We start from the raw sequence: 18,568 nt of genomic DNA on the forward strand, positions 1-18,568 counted from the left end.
TTCAATCAGTGTTTGTCACAGCAACACTTTTCGGGGCAGTTGTGTTTCTTTCTGGGAGATAAGAATTTTCATTAAAATAGATGGGCAAATTTCAAAGTGTGTGGAGCATAATTAGACACCCATATTCCACTGGTATTCAGCACATCTCTGTATTTTGAAAACTCCCTAATCTCATCTCTCTAGTTATGGAAATCCCTTGTCAGGATAGGGATAGGGCTTGAGGGGTTATTCCTTGTGGTTTTTTTGAGTTTTGTTTTTTGGCAAAGTAGTTTCATCTAATTGTCCAAAGAGATGTGTGAAGTCTAATGAGGACAATTAGTGTATCATTTCATGAGAGATTTTCTTGTCTTCTGGGCTCTGTCTAAGGCAGACAGAGCATGAGGTACTTGTATTTCCTTTTTCCTTGCCCAGTGCATGGGTTTTATCGCTTTCACTTTTCCATCCCTCGCAGTCCACAATGAGAAAACTTCTACTTGCACTCAGACCAACTGATCACTAATATGGGATAACTGCAGTTAGCAGGTAGTTGCATCATGCAGGCCAGGTTATCAGGGAGTTGGAATGTTTTTACGCTGAGGTCATCTGGGGTGAAATCCTTCCCTTTCCAGAGCTGCCCACTCAGGTGTGCTTTCTCTCACTTTAGGGGAGCACCTGCGAATCTGTCCGCAAGGCTACACCTGCTGCACCAGCGAAATGGAGGAGAACTTTGCAAACAAAAGCCGGAGTGAATTTGAAGCCATGATGAAAGAGACAGGCCGCTCTGTGCAGACAGTCCTAACGGCGCAGTACAGGAGTTTTGACAGTGAGTAAAACTGCTCTGTTTACCTCCTACTCAGGTCCCAGTCACTGCAGTATTCGCGTTCAGTGTGAATTCCTTTGCATCTTGTTCAGTAGTTTGTCCGAAATGTTGACCTTCAATAGCAATTGTACCTCAGGCTGTGATTTTGGAAGAACAAGTCATTTTGAGAAGTCCATTTCAGCGAGGCCATCGCAGGAGGCTGGCACGTACTCGTGCCATCAGATTGTTTCCTTTGGCACAGATGCAGCTTTTACAAGCATAACGTAATCAGGTCTCACCACAGCAGCATAACATTGGAGATACTGATGTAAGACTTGGCATGGGGCACTGAAGGTAAAGGTGACTGGATAGTCCTCAGTAGATGTGGAGGGTCTAAGGAGGCATAGATTCTCCTTATTTTTAACATGTAGATTGCAATTGAAGAGGAGGTCGGTTCCTGTTAGATGTTTATAACCTTAAGCTTCGCACAAACATATGAAAATAGTATACAGGAGCAAAGAACTTAAAGGCTGTTGCACTTAAGTAGTGGTAGACAGGCATGCTCTCCAAAGCACAGTGTCCCTTGTAGTGTGCTAAGCGAAGGCAAAGGATGGCTCTCTTACTTTTATTGTTCCCCAAAGAATACATTTTGTAGTGCACAGCAAGCCTCAAGGCCTGGAGGCCATTGGAAATAAATGGTTTATTAGCAAAATTGAGGTGACCTATGATTCAGAGACTGTATCCATTATCAGATTTTGAAGAAGGTCAGGCATTTAAAATCACGGTCCTCCTAACTTTATCAGCAGTCATCATATGGAGTTACCATGAAAAGAATAGGAGTTGGAGAAAGAAGCTATAACAGCCAGAAAGGCAGAACTGGAAATTTAAACAGTACACAATAGATATAAAGAAATAAACCTGACCTTCAGGGAGCTGATAACCAAGATTAAGTGCTTTTGCACTGAATAGAAAGAAAAGGCAGTGCATCTCTGCAAAACGCATTGTAGCTCTGTGGCCAGGATTGACCACAGCAAAGGCATTCTTTTAAAAGCTCAAAATTAATTGATTTTGACCTGCCTTAAAAAGTGACAGCCAAGATTTTCAAAAGAGCCTTCCAATGGTGGTTGCTCAGGCTGTCAGCTGAAAGGGAGCTGCTGCTGAGCACACTTGCCCCTTCAGCCTCTCACGGAAATCAGTGCACAAGATCCATCAGCTTCAGTGCCCTCTCCTTTCTCTGCCTCTTGTGACTTTTGGCTGGCTCATCTGGTCTTTATTTTTGCCCCAGATATTCAGAAGAATAGGCTTCTACCTGTGTCATGAAAGGATTTAAATCTTGATGGAAAGCTTTGAGGGTTATGTTACCTAGTGAAAGACTGTTTTAACCTAAGTGTGATGCTTTGGTAGATCAGGAGTAATAACAGCAGTAAGAATAATGATATGCAATAAGAAGTGTCTCAGAGAGGGATGCTTATGTTGAATGCCAATTAGAGCTGTGAGAGCTCTCCTTATTAATAGAGAAACAAACATTAATTCCTGTGGTGCATAGCCAAGTTTGTTGTTCTTGTTTCTGTGTGTTTTTTTAAAGCATCAAACAACATAAGTGTTCAGTAAGCAAAGTACTGCTGTAACAGACCATAATGCACAGATCATTAGTGTTTTGCAGTGGAAATAACCTCACTTGAGCCCTCAAGGCCACGAAGATGTTCCTTGCCCCCATTATACCTTATTCAGTTTGATTAACTATGCTACAATCAATATAGAGCTCATGATTTATTCAATACACCATTTTTTTAAAAGCATACATCATACTGTGTCTTTGTTTCAAGCATCAGTTCACCTACACACAGTTTTTTGTTTTGTTTTCTTTGGCTGCTGTGTGGCTGGTTTAAAATTAAGGTAGTTCTGGTGATGGAACAATGAAATCATAGTAACTGCTGCAGCAGTGTAGTAGGAACCACCTGTTTTCCAGTTGATGTTGTTAACATTACACTTAACTAAGACATTTTGCAGGTAGTGCTGTTTAAAACTATTTAACAGAGGATTTCTTTTAATGTTAAATTCACAAGTTCTAGTCTGTCTGGCCCTGGACGCTAGGTCTTGTGGCATTTCCTTATCAGGAGCTTCTGCAACGAAGTGATTAGAGGAGAGACCTTTGTTTTCGATTTATTCCTAAACCTGATGATGATGTGGTACTCGTTTCTCACAGTGCTGGTGTGCTGTATTCTGGAAAGGATCTTTCTTTTCCACGTGTCTCTGTTTGCCTTTTTAGGAGAGAGTGCAGCTTTTGAGATTGCAGGGGCATCAGTGCATGGCTCATCTTTACATTTGCAGTTTAGTTTGGCTGCAGAAGGACTTAGCCAAACCAAACTGGACCCTGGATGGGGATGTCCAACCCTTTCTCATAGTATTTGCAGCGCAGAGGTCTAATTATTTATATATTCTCCGTTAGCAGGTATGGCACATTGAACTGTAGGCCTGGGGCTATCTTCATATTCACCAGGGAAGATCTTACTTTTGTAATCTCACTGCTGATCATAGCAATAGTCTCTACTTGCAGATTGCCCTGAAGCTCCAGCTAAAAAATATCCAGGCTATAGCAATATGCTTCTGAAGTAGTGTTCTCCATGCTAATGTTCAACACTTGTCTTTGGAGGTTAATTAGTCTTGCAGGTGGGGATCTGCAAAGCTCCAGGTTAGCAGCAGGCTCTTTTCTGAGCTGTATGTTTGTTGCACTGCAGGAGTTATAATCTGTAGTTTTGGCTGCTTTGGGGACAGCCATGTCGTGTCCAGGAGTGAAGTTATGTCATACCAAGTACTTTTAGAGAAATTGCACATGTAAAATGTACATGTAAAACAGAACTGTGTGGAGGAGGATCCTGCAGTCTGACTGCTCTCCGCAGCAGAGGACACGTGCCTGTTGGGATGCCCTTCCCCCGGGATCTCCTGGGCTAAATTTAAAGTCTAACAGCCTACAGTTTTTCTTGTCTGCTTACCGGAGTGTTGTTTTGCTTTGGTTTGGTTAGCAGGATCTGGGGCATCCAATTTGAGTTCTGCATACAGTCACTGCTTGGTGTTAACCTTTTGGTTGAAAGCAGTGCTTTGCTCCACAACCAATTGTTTTTAACTCAAAAAGCAAAAAGCAAATTGTACAGACCGTAAGTGTTGAAGGCACACGGTGTTGATAATCAAGTGCTAAGGTGAACATGGAGGTCCAAGCAGGGCGCTTCTGTTGGCAGGGCGAGGTGGGCGGCTGCATGGCTGGTGCTGATGGGCCCAGATGAGAGCTGCAGGTGGGTTTGGGACACACTTCGTTTGCTTAGGAAATGCTCCGTAGCCCTGTCAGTCCCAATTTTGGAAACTTTCAGTATGCAGTATTACAAAGTGAGGTGCTTGGGCGGGGAGCTTTGCTCAGGCAGGTGTTTCAGGAGGAGGCAGAGAGCTGCCCGGGGCCCCCTCTGCTGGCTGCAGAGATGGAGCTCACCTCTCCAGTGCCAAAATTGCCTTGTGCCCTGAGTGAGTTACAGACATCGAGTGGGTCTGGGGAGCTTCCGTAGGAAAATGAGCTTTTTTCCTGGCATGACTCGGGGCTGCAGGCTGCCTTGTTGCAGTGCAGTCCTCTCCTGTCTCCATCCTCTCCCTTTTTCCCCACTTAAGTAACTTTTTAATTATATTGTGATACTGTGCCAATCTTTTATTTTTCCTTGTTTTGATACACGTAGCAAGCTCTCCCTGTGTGAGTGTTGACCTTTAGATGTGAGCCAGGAAATCTGGCCTCTCAGAGTTGTTTCGTATATTTAGGAAATATCAACAAGCTGAATCAAAAATCTCTGCTTTTCTTCTGCATTGCAAAGCTGCTCGTTGTAAATTCTGTGATTTATAGGCTGTAGCAATCAGTCACAAATTATAGTGTATGAATTTTATAGGCAGGTGCCCATTGGAAAGCTGATGTTACGTAGAAAGTTCCACCATTTCAAAGGTTGGTAGCTGGAAATCGCCTATACTGAAGCAGCTGTGCAGATAATTAACGTGATTCGAGAGTTCATTTTTGACAGCTACATTCTTCTTGTGAAAATAAATTGTTGTATTAAATGCTACACGATGGGAACATCCTAGAGGCTGTTACATGCTGGTGGCTGAAATTTTAGAGATTTCTCTTTAGAAACCTTTTTTAAAATTCAGCCAAACGTGTCTTTGTGAGAGACATTTATTTACCAGTGCTGAGGTGCTGGAGGGCACTGGCTGGGAGTTGTGCAGCTCACTCCTGCTCCTGGCTGCTAAAGCAGCACTGCAGAATCCAGGCTGGAGTCTGAACATGGGGGATGTTTTACTCACTTTGCCAGCCCAAAATTGTAAAGGCATCCACATTTGATGGCTATCACACCAAAAGATATATTCCAAGAGACACAGAACTGCTCCGTGCAGGAAATGGGTGACAATCAATTGAAGCAATGAGCAGCTGGACCACAGGGACCCGCAGGCATCAGGTAACTCCAGGAAGTGGTTTCTGTACCCTCATCACTGCCTGGCATGGCATTTGTCACCCAGAGGAGCCACCCATGTTCCCCTCACCTCTGACAGCAGCACCAGCTGCTCCCTGGAAGCACACTTGGGACCCAAATCGTTTCTTTTGACCCATAAACCCCTAATTAGCTAGCCTGCTCTTTTTTGAAGAGCCCTAATCACTCTTTTTGTGGTGGTTTCCCCATTCCAGGGCCTTGCCTTTGTGGTTTGGGTGTGAAGGACAGCCAGTGCCCACGTCCCCAGCAGACAGGAGGTGGTTGGGGGTCCATGCGGGCAGCAGCTCAGCAATATTTGGTGGCATGCCAGGGGTCATTCCAAACATGGGCCTTGCATTGGCCTGCTGTCATCCTCGTGGCTGAACATGTGAACCAGCAGCCAGTCCTCCCCTCTTCTGCGTACACGTATTTTGCTGACAGCCTGGGGTGCAGGGTTTGCTAAAGCTGCCTTGCTCAGTGCACCAGGAGCTTTTGCCACTGCTGCGTGGTGCTTGGGCATCATCAGTCAGAAGAAGTGCAATTCTCCCCAGCTGTGCCTGCAGGACTTACTGAAAGTACTTGGGACTTGGAAAAGGGGCTACTGCAAAGTGATCCCTTTGGCTCCCTGAACTTCCTGCCCTCGGGGTTGGCTTGGGGAGGAGGTAGTAAATGAGGAGAATATCCCTTAAGCTGGAAATAAAAAGGCTGTGTCCCTTGGTGGGTCAAGGAAGGAGGAACAGATGGAGGGGGTTCCCTTGGCAGCCTCCCTGCATCAGGTGCCCACATTTATTTCCTCCTTTGTTTCTATCAAGGATCCACCTTAAGAAAGGCCTATCACGAGGCAGGATGGGTGGTAGTCCTGCCACCGTGCCCACAGAAGGAAGATGCTTTCATGTGTGGTGCTGAGCCCCCATTGGGTATTTATGGTTTGCTGGAATGGGGCGTGCCGTCTCTCAGGGCGCATTCCTGGGCTGGGCAGGATTAATCCTGACAGGTCACTGCCTCGGGGCAGCAAACACTCAGGCTCACCTGTAGCAGCTCCAGCACCTGGGCTTTTCTCTCCCCTTACAGCCACTTCACATCTAACCTGCAAGGCTCCGTCAGGTGCTGCAGGGCATATTGCAATGAACATGCAGCACTTTACTTAACAGATGGCACGGGTACGGTATTCTACTTTAAAAAAGGATAAGAACTGAGCTAGTGGTGCTGGCTGGGACAGGAGCTCTGCACCCGGCTGCCCACTGCAGCAGCGCACGCACCACAGAGTGAAGTCAGAGTAGAGAAGGTAGATCAAGCATCTCGGTTTCAACAGCTGTCACTGCATTTTGTCGCACACTGGAGAAAGCTGTGCTGAAAGCTGGGAAATGCACGTCCCTGGGGGGACATGAAAGAAGGCACTTGCTCTTCCAAGATACAGGATGACGCAGGCATACTTTGCAAGAAATTAGCATTGACCAGGTAGAATTCCAGAAAAATTGTTGGCAGTTTATTTTGCCATTCATGGATCAATGCACAAATCTCTTTGAGAACCTCAGATTTCACCCAGTGAGCCAAGCATTTCCAGCAAGTGCTGGCTGCTGCCCTCACAATCAGGCGGTGTCAGGCAGAGGCTGGCGGGGGGGGAGGGGATGGGGATGGGTGCAGTGAGGCAGGAGGTCAGCAGCTGAGGGTTTCTGCGAGGCCCAGCACAAGTGCCTGTTTCTTGAACCAGCTGACACTCAGCCATATTCCTGAAGGTTTATAATTTCTACATTAAGTGGTTTCTACCTTTCAGTTTTTTGATGTGCCCTGTTTCTCATAAGAGGAGAAGACCAGTCTTTTCTTGGGCTGCTGTTGCTGCAAGGACATTCAGGTGCCCTGAACTGGCTCTTGAGCCAGTAATTCCCCACAGCTTGGCGTGATGCACTTCTCTGTTGCTGGTATTATGGGAGCATTGAGGACTGCAGAGGCAAGGTGCTGTCCCAGATAACACATCAGCACACACAATAAACTTGAAACTACAGTACTGAAGTATGTGGCATGTCCTGACACAGTTCTGGGGTACCAGCAGTCCCTCTAGTCCATTACATGCAGTTATCCTCTTGTAAAAGAGCAAAACACATCTAAACATGCCATCCTTTACAAGGCTTCATCTATTTCTATGTGTTTGTTCTCAGCACCTTCCTTCTAAGAAGAAGCTGGCTCAGAAGGCTCCTTTGGTCATTGGTGGGAGTGAGCTTTGTGCAAGGCCCCCTTCAAAGTGGAGGCAGTGATCAAAACCCTGTGGGAAGTCTGCAGACAGCCTGTACAAACGGGTGCAAGCATGAAACAGAGCTTTTTGGCATGTGGCACCGTGTGATTAGGGGTGCTGGGCTGAATTTTAGAGATTAGCATAGCTAACGACAGTACTAGTGGGAGCTTGAAGGTGCTCTGTGCCTATGGAAACTGGGCTGGGAATTGATTTATAAATAGGGAGAGTCGGAGATAATCCTACTTTGGGGTAAAAAGAGGCTGGATGCCTTCAGTGACAGTCATTTCACTTCTGTGCTGGGGCTGCTTACCAGCGCTTCCCTTCTCCCCCCTTTTCTGTTCTTGCTTCATTTCCTCCCTTCAATCCAGCACAGTTTCTCAGCTTGAAAAGCTCAGTTGGCATGCTGTAACGGGTGCAGAGCTTTTTCCAGTGCCTCACTTCCCTTCCAGGCTGCGCCAGAACGTTTTGATCCTATTTCTTGTGTTTCCTGAAATTAGCCTGGTTAGTGGGGAAAAGAAATACGGCACCTTTTTCTTCCTCAGAAGCACGTTTTTATCAATTACTTCACTTTGTCTTCTCATGGAGTGCTGGAAACGTTGTCTCTGCTTGCTGTGACTACATCTCCAAGAGGGATGAATACATTTTGGCATTGATTGCTACACCTGCTGCTTAAAACAAAAGCTATAATCTCTTTCCCTGGATCAGCCCGTAAGAGCTGCCAGGTGATACTCTGAAACAGAAGAATGATCATAAAGAGAGTCATGAAATTTGGTTGGATTCTCATTCTTATGCAAAGAAGGAGAGCTGCGATTTTTTTCAGAGCAGTGCAGCCACGAGTGTGAGTGCATTGAAACTCAGTGGCTTTGAGATATCAATTAAGATAGGGGGTCAAATGTTAGAAAACTACATACGTGTATACAGATGAATACAGGTGTGTGTATTGGAGTTGAAATGGGGCAACCCCCAGTTTTAGTAAGGGCTGTATTCTGTAGAGGTGTTGCTGGAGCTGAATATGGTAGTATCCTCCTGTGTTGAAAGGTAAACAGCTTGTTCATTTGGCTTGGGAGTGCCACAAGTATCTAGTTAAATGTGGATTGGATGCTGCATAGTGAATGAAGGGGAAGAAGGATATAAAGAGAAACAGTTTTGCTCTGAATACTGGTGGCTTTGACCTTCTGCTTTTCATTCCTGGTGGTGTTTTGCAAGTAATGCATTGATAGGCAACTCGGGGAGACTGCCTCCGCTCTTCAGTGCAGGCACCCCAGGTTCCTCCTGGCCTGGAGCGGGCCGTGATCTGTGGCTCAGCATGGCTGTCTCACCTGGGCTCCGGGAGCTGCTTGCTGTAGCTTGTGGTGGGCACAGGGTCAGGGTACCACCGCTAATGCTCCGGGCTGACAGCAGCTTCCTGCAGCCCCAGCAGCGAAGCAATTTGCTTGTGAAATGGAGCCTCCGCTTTAATGCTGCTAAAAATGAATAAAAGTCCTTGAGGGCTAACAAATCCCAATAAAAGTGTGGCGGGGCAGCGTGCGGGCCTGGGGGCAGCAGGCTGTGAGCAGTGGCTGCCCTCTTCCACCGCACACTGCGCTGCCTGTGCTGGCTGCGGGCCCTGAGCTCCCAGCTCCTCAGGCCTGCAGCCTGTCTGCATGGGCTGGGGGAATAGAGGCAGGAGCTGCCAACTCAGACAGGGCTGTTGTGGGCGAGGAGTAGTGCATTTGCACGTGTGCACGTGTCCACATGCAGCCTGTCCTCCCAGCATGGAAACACCCAAGAATAACGACGGCGAAGATGTGCTTACTCCGTGCTGCACTGGTGGCATTTGAGGGCAGAAGCCTCCTGTTTGTCTTGGTTCACTGTGAATCTTTGTTTGCACGGTCTGTCTTGAAAACTCTACAAGGCAAAAAACTAAACAGATTTCTTCTTGTGCAGCCTCAACCCATGCCTCCCACTCTGGCACTGCTGTGCAGCGATGCTCCCTCTTCAGTGATGTGACCACAGGCTCTTTCTTTCCCAGTCCCCTTTCCTCTTGCAGGGAATATGATAGATAGTGTCTACTGAATCATCAGCAGTTGTTTTGTAGCACGGTGCGTTATTTACTATACAGCAGTCAAATCCTGTGCTCAGTACATAATTATTAATTTCCTCGTAGGCTAATTAAAGATTGTATCACAGTGCACTCACATCAGGGCGCTGAATTAAGGGTTCAGGAGCAACCTGGATATTCTCATTTGTCCACATCTCTCCATGACAGAGGCTCAGCCTTGTGGCACGAGGGCAGCATGAGGCAGGGCCCGCAGCTGTGGGTACGAGGAGTGCAGGCAGCCAGCGGGCCCTCCTGCAAAGCACCCATCCTTAGCTTTTTTCTCAGCTTCGGGAATGGTTAAGAAGTTTTGCTGTGTTTTTTCCACCCAAATTCAGCCTTAGGCAGATCTCCCAGGTGGAAGATTGGTGTGTAACGTGTGCAGGACGTTTGCTGTAGCTGTGTATTTCCAGGAGCAGAGTGGTCCAGTGCTTTGCAGTCTGCTTGTCAGAAATCTGTTTCAAGTGGGACGAGATAAGTGCAGAATTTAAAGATCTCTTTATTTGATCACCCCTTTATTGTTGATGTATAAAAGTGGGAAAATGTCATATTTAGAGAGGAAAAGCTTTGGAGGAGGCTGATGTTTTTATTGTGTGTTCCTTCAGCGTTCAGCACAGTGTGCTTGAGACTTTCCAGTGCTATCGTAACAGCACAAATGGTGAGATTGCATTTTTGTGCTTCAGATGTCACAGGTGAACTGATACAGACTCAAACCACTTCCCCCCCAAAATAGCTTTTCTTTGTAGTTCTCTTTAAACTGGACCAGCCTTCCTGCCAGAGAATGAAGCAGTACTTTTTTTGTGTTTTATAAGTTCAGTTGATTAGCAGAGGTCCTGTGTAGATTAGCTCTTTCATTGCCAAGATTTTAAGTGAGCTGTAAATATAGGTTATGTCCTTGTGCACGTTCAGAATACCGTGAAATATAATTAAAATATTCTGGGCACTGCAAGCATAAGAACAACATAAGAAATGAATGTTTAACCTTTCTTATCTTTGCTCGCCACTAAGTAATTGCTCTCTATGCTTCCTGCCTACATTTCTTACTGTTCTGGCTTAAATACAAGAGAGAAGCACCTACTGGGAGTGCTGGAGGAGAGCTCACGATTTAATACTTCTACAGTCTGGATTTTTTTTCTACTGTAGAAGGTGTGGTAGAAAATGTCGAGCTAGAAGCTAACAACTACATTTAGTTACATAGGACAGCATTGTTATGAATGGGAGAGAGATTTGTAGTCTGTTATTTCCTTTATCTGAAAACAAAACAACAAAACAAAAGCTAATTGAGAAATGTTGTGTGTCTGAAGCATTTCTAGTTTATTTCTGGCAGAGGAAAACACTACACATGTATCACAGCATGGGAGGTCAGCGTTGGGAGGTACCATTCCTTGTAATTTGAGCCCATCGATGACTGAGCTCAGAGCATGCCCATCGGGCTCACGGTGCCCTCGTTGCTCTAATCACTACTCTCATCACTCCTCTGGGCCGTTTCCTGCCCTGTTCTTGCCTGCAGAGCAGTGGCACCTCCAGACATCTGTGCTGGGCCATGTGAGAGAGGTGCCCCAGGCACCTGCCTCCAGGGCCACTGAAGGCGCAGAGCGGGCAGCAGGCCCCATGCCTCCACAGAAGGCTTGCCTGGGGTAAACCTGCTGCTTTAGGGGCATGCCCAGAGGAGCAGAGCCAGCCTGAGGATGTAGCTCCTCCAGCTCACAGCCGAGGGACCAATACCAGCTGAAATGTGGCAGCAGGAATCAGTATCTGTTACTCCAGAGGTAAATGAGAAATGAGTGCCCCAAGTAGATGCTCTAGAAACAAGCTGGCTGGGCCTCCCATCAGCTCTGCGTGTTTCTAAATGAGCTGGCATGCTGCTAGGCCCACAGCCCTTCCTATAGAGTGCAAAGCTTCCCTGCCGGGACATCAGCATGGCACGTTGCAGGGATCCGAGACAGATGCTTCTGAAATAGTTGGAGAGGTGCTCCCTTGGCTGCTGAAGTGGGCACAGCATGGGAAAGGGGAGTTGTGATAAAGAAGTTGGAAAGGCAGAGTGTTAACAGGCAGTGCCTCCTGGGCATCAGTGTTGGGAATTTTGCTGCTTTGCAGGCTTCTCATTTACAGAATCTGTGCAAGGTTACTGTGCTTTGAAGATGGGGGTAGCTTAACACCAGGAGAATCTATAAACAGCCCATGGCCAATCATACTTGCACATGCTCCATTCCAGCTCTTTATAGGCTAAATCCTGGGCATCAGGGGAAGACACTGGCAGCCAGCAGTCAGCACTGTGAGCAGCAGTCATGGGCGTCTGTGGCACCAGGTAATGTAGGCAAAGAGAGCAAAGCAATATTTCTTGCAAATATAAAAGCACGTTTAGGGGAGTGATATACAGAACTCCCTCAGCATAGTTCACGTTGGGTCTGTTTCCAATTTAAAAAAGTGTAATGATTAATTCTCTTTAAAAGGATGAAAGGGTTTGGAATCTGTGCTGCCATAGAACTTGCAGGTCTCTACATTGCGTTGCAATGCATTTAAAAAGGACAGGCATTCCTGGTAGCAGAGGTATCCCTGCAGACCACACGGCCGAGGCCCGGGGCACCAGGTCTGAGCGTGCTGGCGGAGCTGTCATGGCCAGAATTGGCTGTCTGATGTTTGTGTGTTCTGCACAGAAAGCTTCCCGAGCAACCCAGGAGGCCAGCAGCCACCAGCAGCACGTTTCAGTCTTGTCAGTCTCCCCTGCAGTCAGAATGCTGCAGTCAATCTTGCTAATTATTTCACTTGAGTTCCGTGTGTAAACCCAGACTTTTTATCTCTAGGGTTGCAGATTTGAGTATTTCATAGCAGCGTTAAACTAGAAATTGTACATTTTCTCTGTACTTCCAGAAATTTGCAATGAAATGAAACTGTCTGGAACCTAAAATCAAATGCTGGAAGTTCTTTTACTCCTGATAATAGGAATTCACTCAGCTGATAAAATACCTCAATTTCAGGTTGCTGCTAACAGGCAATTCAGGGGGAAGCAATCGCTCTTTGAACTTTGAACTTTATTTTAAGTACAAAATTACCTCACAGCACTGTAAATTAGCAAAAAAGGAACAAGTAGTAATTTCTTCTGTACAAGAATTGCAGATCTGATGTGCAGGAGCTGTGCTCATATTCCGGGGGCCCCACATTGCAGACGTACTAGCAAGGTGACGCTGCAGACAAAGTGGATAGCACAAGTCCAGACAACCTGTGTGATCCCACACAGGCAGCTCCATCCCTCGCACCCCCGGCATGCAGACATGATGTTGAATTTGGAAACCTAATGTAAGCCTCCTGTTTTTAACATCCCAGAGTACCTCCAGTTATTACAAAAGTCCACCTAACAAGAACAAGACATGTTTAACATATGCAGTAAATAATAAAATATTAATCTGAGTCTAATAATAGATATTTTTTTTCTCAGCTCCTGCTTTAGGGAAAGTAAATGATCAATTCCCAGAGAAAATGGTGTGGTTCTTAAGTAACTTGCATCCAAGACCATCTGGTTTTAAGATGTTGAAAAGATATTGAAAATGTTCAGGTAGTTAGCTTTGGATGATGTTTGGCTCTGTTTTGGATGATGATGGCTCTGTTTGCTTCTGGGAAGCTCGGTGTTCCAAACAGACGTCGCTGTTTGTAGGCGGTGTTCAGACAGATGCCAAGTGCAGAGGACAGCAGCTCGCTGTTCCTGGTCCATGAGCAGGAGGCCAGCACCTGGGCACATCTGTAGTCAGGATTGGGCATGGAGCTGGGAGAGCCCCAAAGGAGGATGGAAATCTCTCTCTCATGGCGGGTGGGCTATATAGGCACTGTGTGTGGTATGGCATGGCTGCCTGGTCCCAGCCAGGTGCTCAGTGAGGTGCAGCGGGCAAGGTAAGACTATCTGATGCTCTGTAGGAAAAGCAGTTGGGAGCATGAAGCTAAGTAAGAGATTTCTTAGAGTCATTTGCAGAGCCTTTTGAGAGTAAACCGAGCTGAAGTAAAGCAGAGCATGCCAAAGGACATATCCTGGAGCTGCAGCTGAAAGCTGCTGACAGAGCTGTGCGGACAGAAGGGAATGAGGACGTGATTTTTAACTTGTCTCATTTCCTCACCCTTGAGCAGCATGAAACTAAATCAACAAGGAAGAGGTGGTCCAGAAATGAGCCCCCCAGCCACAACTGTGAGGCTCTCAGGAGTGCTTCTCTGCTTCATTGAAGATGTCCTTTGTGATTTTAGGGACGCAGTGGAGGCTCAGCGCCAGAAGAGTCATGGGGCAGCTAATCCCATTTATCTCACTGGCAGGCCCCTAAATATCCCTGATGTTCTGAGCCCAAGACTGTAATAGGACTTTCCCAGCTCCCACAGGCATTATGAAGACAGATAGATTAAAAAGAGTGCACACATCCGTTAGTAACAACAGCTATAGCAGGACCTCAGGTGCTCTTTGTTATGCATGGAAGAAGTGGGACAGAGGAAGGATAGCATTATGTGGTAAAAATAGAGATCAGCTCTGTTAAAAAGGGGCCATCAAGAATTAGCAACAGTCAGGAGAAATGGCGTTAAGAGGCATTGTTGTAGACATGCCTGCTTCATTTTTCTTGTCTCTCATTTCATATTTTTTTCGCATATTCCAAAATAAAGTGACTTTCCTTGCAGAAGGCTGTGAACCCAGGAATCAGGCTAACAACTGGCCTGCACATAATGGGCGAGAAGCTGAAGTACATCATCATTGCCCTGAGAGGTAACTTCCAGAGCTAAATGGTCCCACATTTGTAAATGTTCATCCTTTGAAGCCGTTCATTTACTGCACTTTCTGTCATTGCCTGGGTCACTGGGATGCATGGAAGGATCAGCTCGGTGCTCCTCTGCCTCGTGTCAAGCTGTGTACCACAGCCTGTGTGCTCAGCAGTGTCCCTGTTCAGAGCTCTGCAGCCTACCATGGGCACCAAGGGATGCTCAGGGTGGCCCAAAGCAGGCACAGTAATTGCAATTATAAGGCATTTCCTAAGCTTTGAAGTGCTTGCAGTGATGGTATTTGTAAATGGATTTCACTTGACTTAGGCATGCTGGGAAGATGAAACTCTCTAGGAAGTAAAGCTTTCTGTGTTCTTTACGTTCTGCGGATGTTTGGGGTTAAGAGCTGTCAGATGCCTGCACTAGGAAGGAAACCATGTGCAGTCAGATCTCCTTACACACCAGTACTTCATGGGATGTTTTTCTGTCTTGTTTACATATATTCTGAGAAATAATCAAAGGAAGGAGACCATGAATTTAGCATTAATTCTGGAAAGAAAACTGGGGCGATCTTAATATTTTCATTTACATTCACTTTTGTTAGGCGTTCAACCTGCAGTAAGCTGTATGCAATTCTGTCACACTACAGCCTTATAAAGTGGAGTTGTATGCAAAGATTTGCAAAGCAGCCACAGCACAAGCTATATAGATTTTTTTGTTTAATAGATGCAGAAATCAACCGACAGTGAAAGTGTCAAAATATAGTCCTTGAAATATTTCCACTTCCAGCCTGGAAAGTAATAACAGTTCTACCACTGCTAAGCCCGAGCCTGGCAAATATTTTTCTGTCATTAAAATAAGCATTTCCCAATGCTATTTCCTTCCTGTCACACCGAGTATTGGGCTATAATTCTCCCCACTGCTGTTTTTCTCTGCGAGCAGGTGGAGAGGTGTAGACAGTCTGTGGTTAGGGAGGAGGACTCAGTCGTGTCCCACAGGTATATAGGTTTGCTGTATGGAGTTCAGTGGGTCTTGGTGGTGCTGTCTCCTTTGCTGTTGGTTTGAAGTTATATATCCCGCTCTTTGCTTTTGCAAATAGTCTGTTGGAGACAGTGGGAGTAGTTGTGTGCTTAAGGCAAACAAGGTTTGCTCTTAATATAACAAAACAACAAATTTACAGGTTTGAATTGATGGCTCAAGTGGATGGAAATATCAAGCATTACCTACAACAATTAGTTGCTCACAGATTAGTAATGCCATGCCCTCGAACCCACATTGTAATCCTGTCTATTTTTCACATGTCAAGAGAGATATCATGTAGTTTACATTATCATGAATGATGAGTGCTAATCTGAGATGGCAGAGCAATTTAAAACTGGCAATAAATTGCTAAAATGTGAAATGTCTCATTTGTTAGGAGAGGTAAGACAAGGAGCTGAAATGCACCTTCTCTCAGGCTGGATTTCTGCCAAGGCAGGGCTGCTGGGGCTTTGGAGCCAGTGTTCTCTTCATTCTGGCTACAGGTCAGAGTGAAGTCAAGGCCCAGATCTCACTTTCTTCCTGGTAGCTCAGCCAGGTGTGTCAGCAAAAATCAAACCAGAAATGTTAATGAGGACTTCACCATTCTTTTCCTGGAGCAGGTACGGTAGCAGGGCGGTCCCAGGAAAATGAGATCTCTTAGGCAAGGTGGCTGCCTCTGTCTTCAGAAAGGGGATGGATGGACAGCTGTCCTTCTGTGAAAATACAGGTGTCACTGGGGCACAGCTGGCATGGTTCAGATTTTCAGGAGGATGTGCAACTTTTCATTCCAGGCTCTGCTAAATGATCTTGGCCAGAAATATCTGACCAGATGGCACTGGAGCTGCTTTCTCTATAAGATTACCGAGTGCCACTGTTGACAATCTCAGCAGCTGAAAGATGATAAATTGCTGGTGCAACTGGTCACTGCCTTTTTGAGCTCATTTTCTGGATATGTTGGGAGTCCTTGGGCTTCTTGTGATCACATCTTCAAATTAAATATGACACTGCTTATTGGTTACATGGTTTAGCTGTGAAATGAGTGTGATGCTGCATACTTAGCTGTTACTCTTCCTCGTGCTCACTGTCATTCCCCATCCTTCTTACCAGAAGCATACCAAATGACATTGAGCTTTTCTGCAGGAGATGATGCAATTAGTTTTCTTAGGGGCTTAATGGCAGCAGTATGTGATCTTTGAAAATATCTACTTCTGCTGGAATCCTTTGAAGTGGAAATGAAAAATACAGCGTTTACTAGCCCACTATCCCTAGTTAAGCACAGAGCACACTGAGTCTTAAAGGGGTTTTAGAGGACCTGAAATTGGTTTCTCATTAAGCATTCCAAAGAACATTTTGCAGATATGTATTAAAAGACATCCCTTATCCATGTACACATTTGTTTATTGCTGGTGATATTCTCTGTGCCTTAACTCTGCTTGCACTGTGCAGCTGGGCATACATCTCATTTTTAGGAGCCCTGCTCACATTTCTTGACTTCCTAAGATAACAAAAAATGGGGTGCTTTGGGATAATCCAGAGGCAAGTGCAATGTAAGAGCACTGAGAAGAGTTGCAGAGGGCTTGTTAATGCAGGTCAACCTAATGACTGAAGCCAGTTCCTTATTTTGTTGCAAAAGTGACCTGAATTGAAAACCAGTTGCAGTTGTGCTGGCCAAGCTGCCCGTCTGAACTCCAAAGCAAGATACGAGGATCTTGATGGGAGTGAGTATCAAGTTGGCCAACATTCAGGGGAAGGTCCAGTTCTGGTGCCTGGTGGTCCGCCCAGGACCTCCCCTTGACACACGTGGCAGTGAGGATGGAAGAGTGGCTAGGGGAAGCTGAGCAGAAGATGGAGGAGGTGAGCGACAGCAGAGCCCAGCGGGCAGAGGGGGAAGTGGTGGAAGGGGCTGCTCATGGGCAAAGCTGGGAAATGTGCAGGAGAGAAGGGAGCCCAGAGTTCAGAGTCACCACTGAGAAGGTATGGCACCTTGTATCCCTGCAGTATTACTACAGATGTGGTTGTTACTGATGTTAGGGCATGCCAGGGGAATACCAGACTCTTTAGAAGTCCAGGCCCCCATCCTCACCCCTGCAGCTCATCCCCTACAGCCAGGCTATCCCTGTGCATGACCTAAGGCAAAGTCTGGGCAGAGAGGAGAAGAAAAGCAAGCTTTAAATATTCAAGCAGTGATTAATTCTAGCTGTGTTTGAACTGATTATGGAGGGAGGAAGAAATCAAAGCTGGGATTAGAGGCTTAGCAAGCCTGAGTGCATACTTTAGCAGCTACTGTTCTCTTACAACCCCGCTGCACTTGGGTGTTGCTGTACTGGTATTGTGCCATTCTCTCAAGGCACCTGCAGCAGTCCCAGCGGCTGCACCAAAATAAAAGAGCATCTTGTTTGCTGCTGGCTTTTTCATCCTGTTCCGCCATAGCCCACTGGAGACAGACTTGCTTACTTCCTAATAAGCTACTGTATTATATTTTCTTACACTCGCTGTGTTTGGCTGATTTTTTGCCTGCTCCTGGATGTGAGGGATTGCAGTTTTGTATGCAGGTGAAACTCTAGCTGTCCAAAAGAGTTCCTGGAGGAGATAATAGTCATTGCTACACCCACAGCTCATGGGCCTGCTCTATCTTTGCATTGGTTCTTAACACTGCATGTGGAGTTGGTCTCTCCAAGTCAAGGTGTCATAGTGTGTAGAGGTTCCCAGGCTTTACTCGCTTCCTGCCCTCGTTTCAAGGAAATTAATCATTGTCACATTTGATCTTTGCTGTTTGAAAGTAGCTCTTTATCAAAAAAGTGTTAACAGAAGATGTTTGCTTTAACAGGTACATGCCAATTAACATTGTGTGCACGTATTGTTACGTTTTGAAGAATTAACATTCTTCAGATAGTCATTTCTGAGATGCATAAGATTTCTCTGAGGTTTGCCTGGAAACTTTAAAATATTGCTTAAATAGGATCAAGAATCTTGGAAATAAGATCTGTTGCAAGATCTGATCTCTGCATTGTTATCTCTCATATCCTTGCACGTCTGTTTGTCAAGCAGCATTTCATAATCTGCAGTCAGCAGAAGGGTACTTAGTTGTTGTGGTTTGACTTAATATGATCTAAAAATGGCTAGTAATAAATCCAGTCATTTCCATGGAAAGGAAATGGGAGATTGGACTGGGGGAGCTCTTACACCTCACTTGGGGAATGAGCCAATAAATCCAATAGATTTGTTCAGCCCTGAAATAC

At 45.8% G+C, this 18,568-nt stretch overlaps 1 protein-coding gene across 1 annotated transcript in view; it reads left to right on the plus strand.

Moving 5' to 3' along the window:
* GPC1 (glypican 1) overlaps positions 1-18,568 on the plus strand; it is a 162,271-nt gene that overhangs the window by 83,266 nt on the left and 60,437 nt on the right. Inside the window, exon 2 of the mRNA XM_065747940.1 lies at positions 644-802. Within this exon, the coding sequence (XP_065604012.1) occupies positions 644-802 (159 nt within the window). The remainder of the gene's footprint in view (positions 1-643; positions 803-18,568) is intronic.

This window comes from Cyrtonyx montezumae, unplaced genomic scaffold (assembly GCF_038088225.1).
Source record: "Cyrtonyx montezumae isolate F1298 unplaced genomic scaffold, pur_monq_1.0 scaffold_5, whole genome shotgun sequence".
In the NCBI taxonomy this organism is placed as follows: domain Eukaryota; kingdom Metazoa; phylum Chordata; class Aves; order Galliformes; family Odontophoridae; genus Cyrtonyx; species Cyrtonyx montezumae.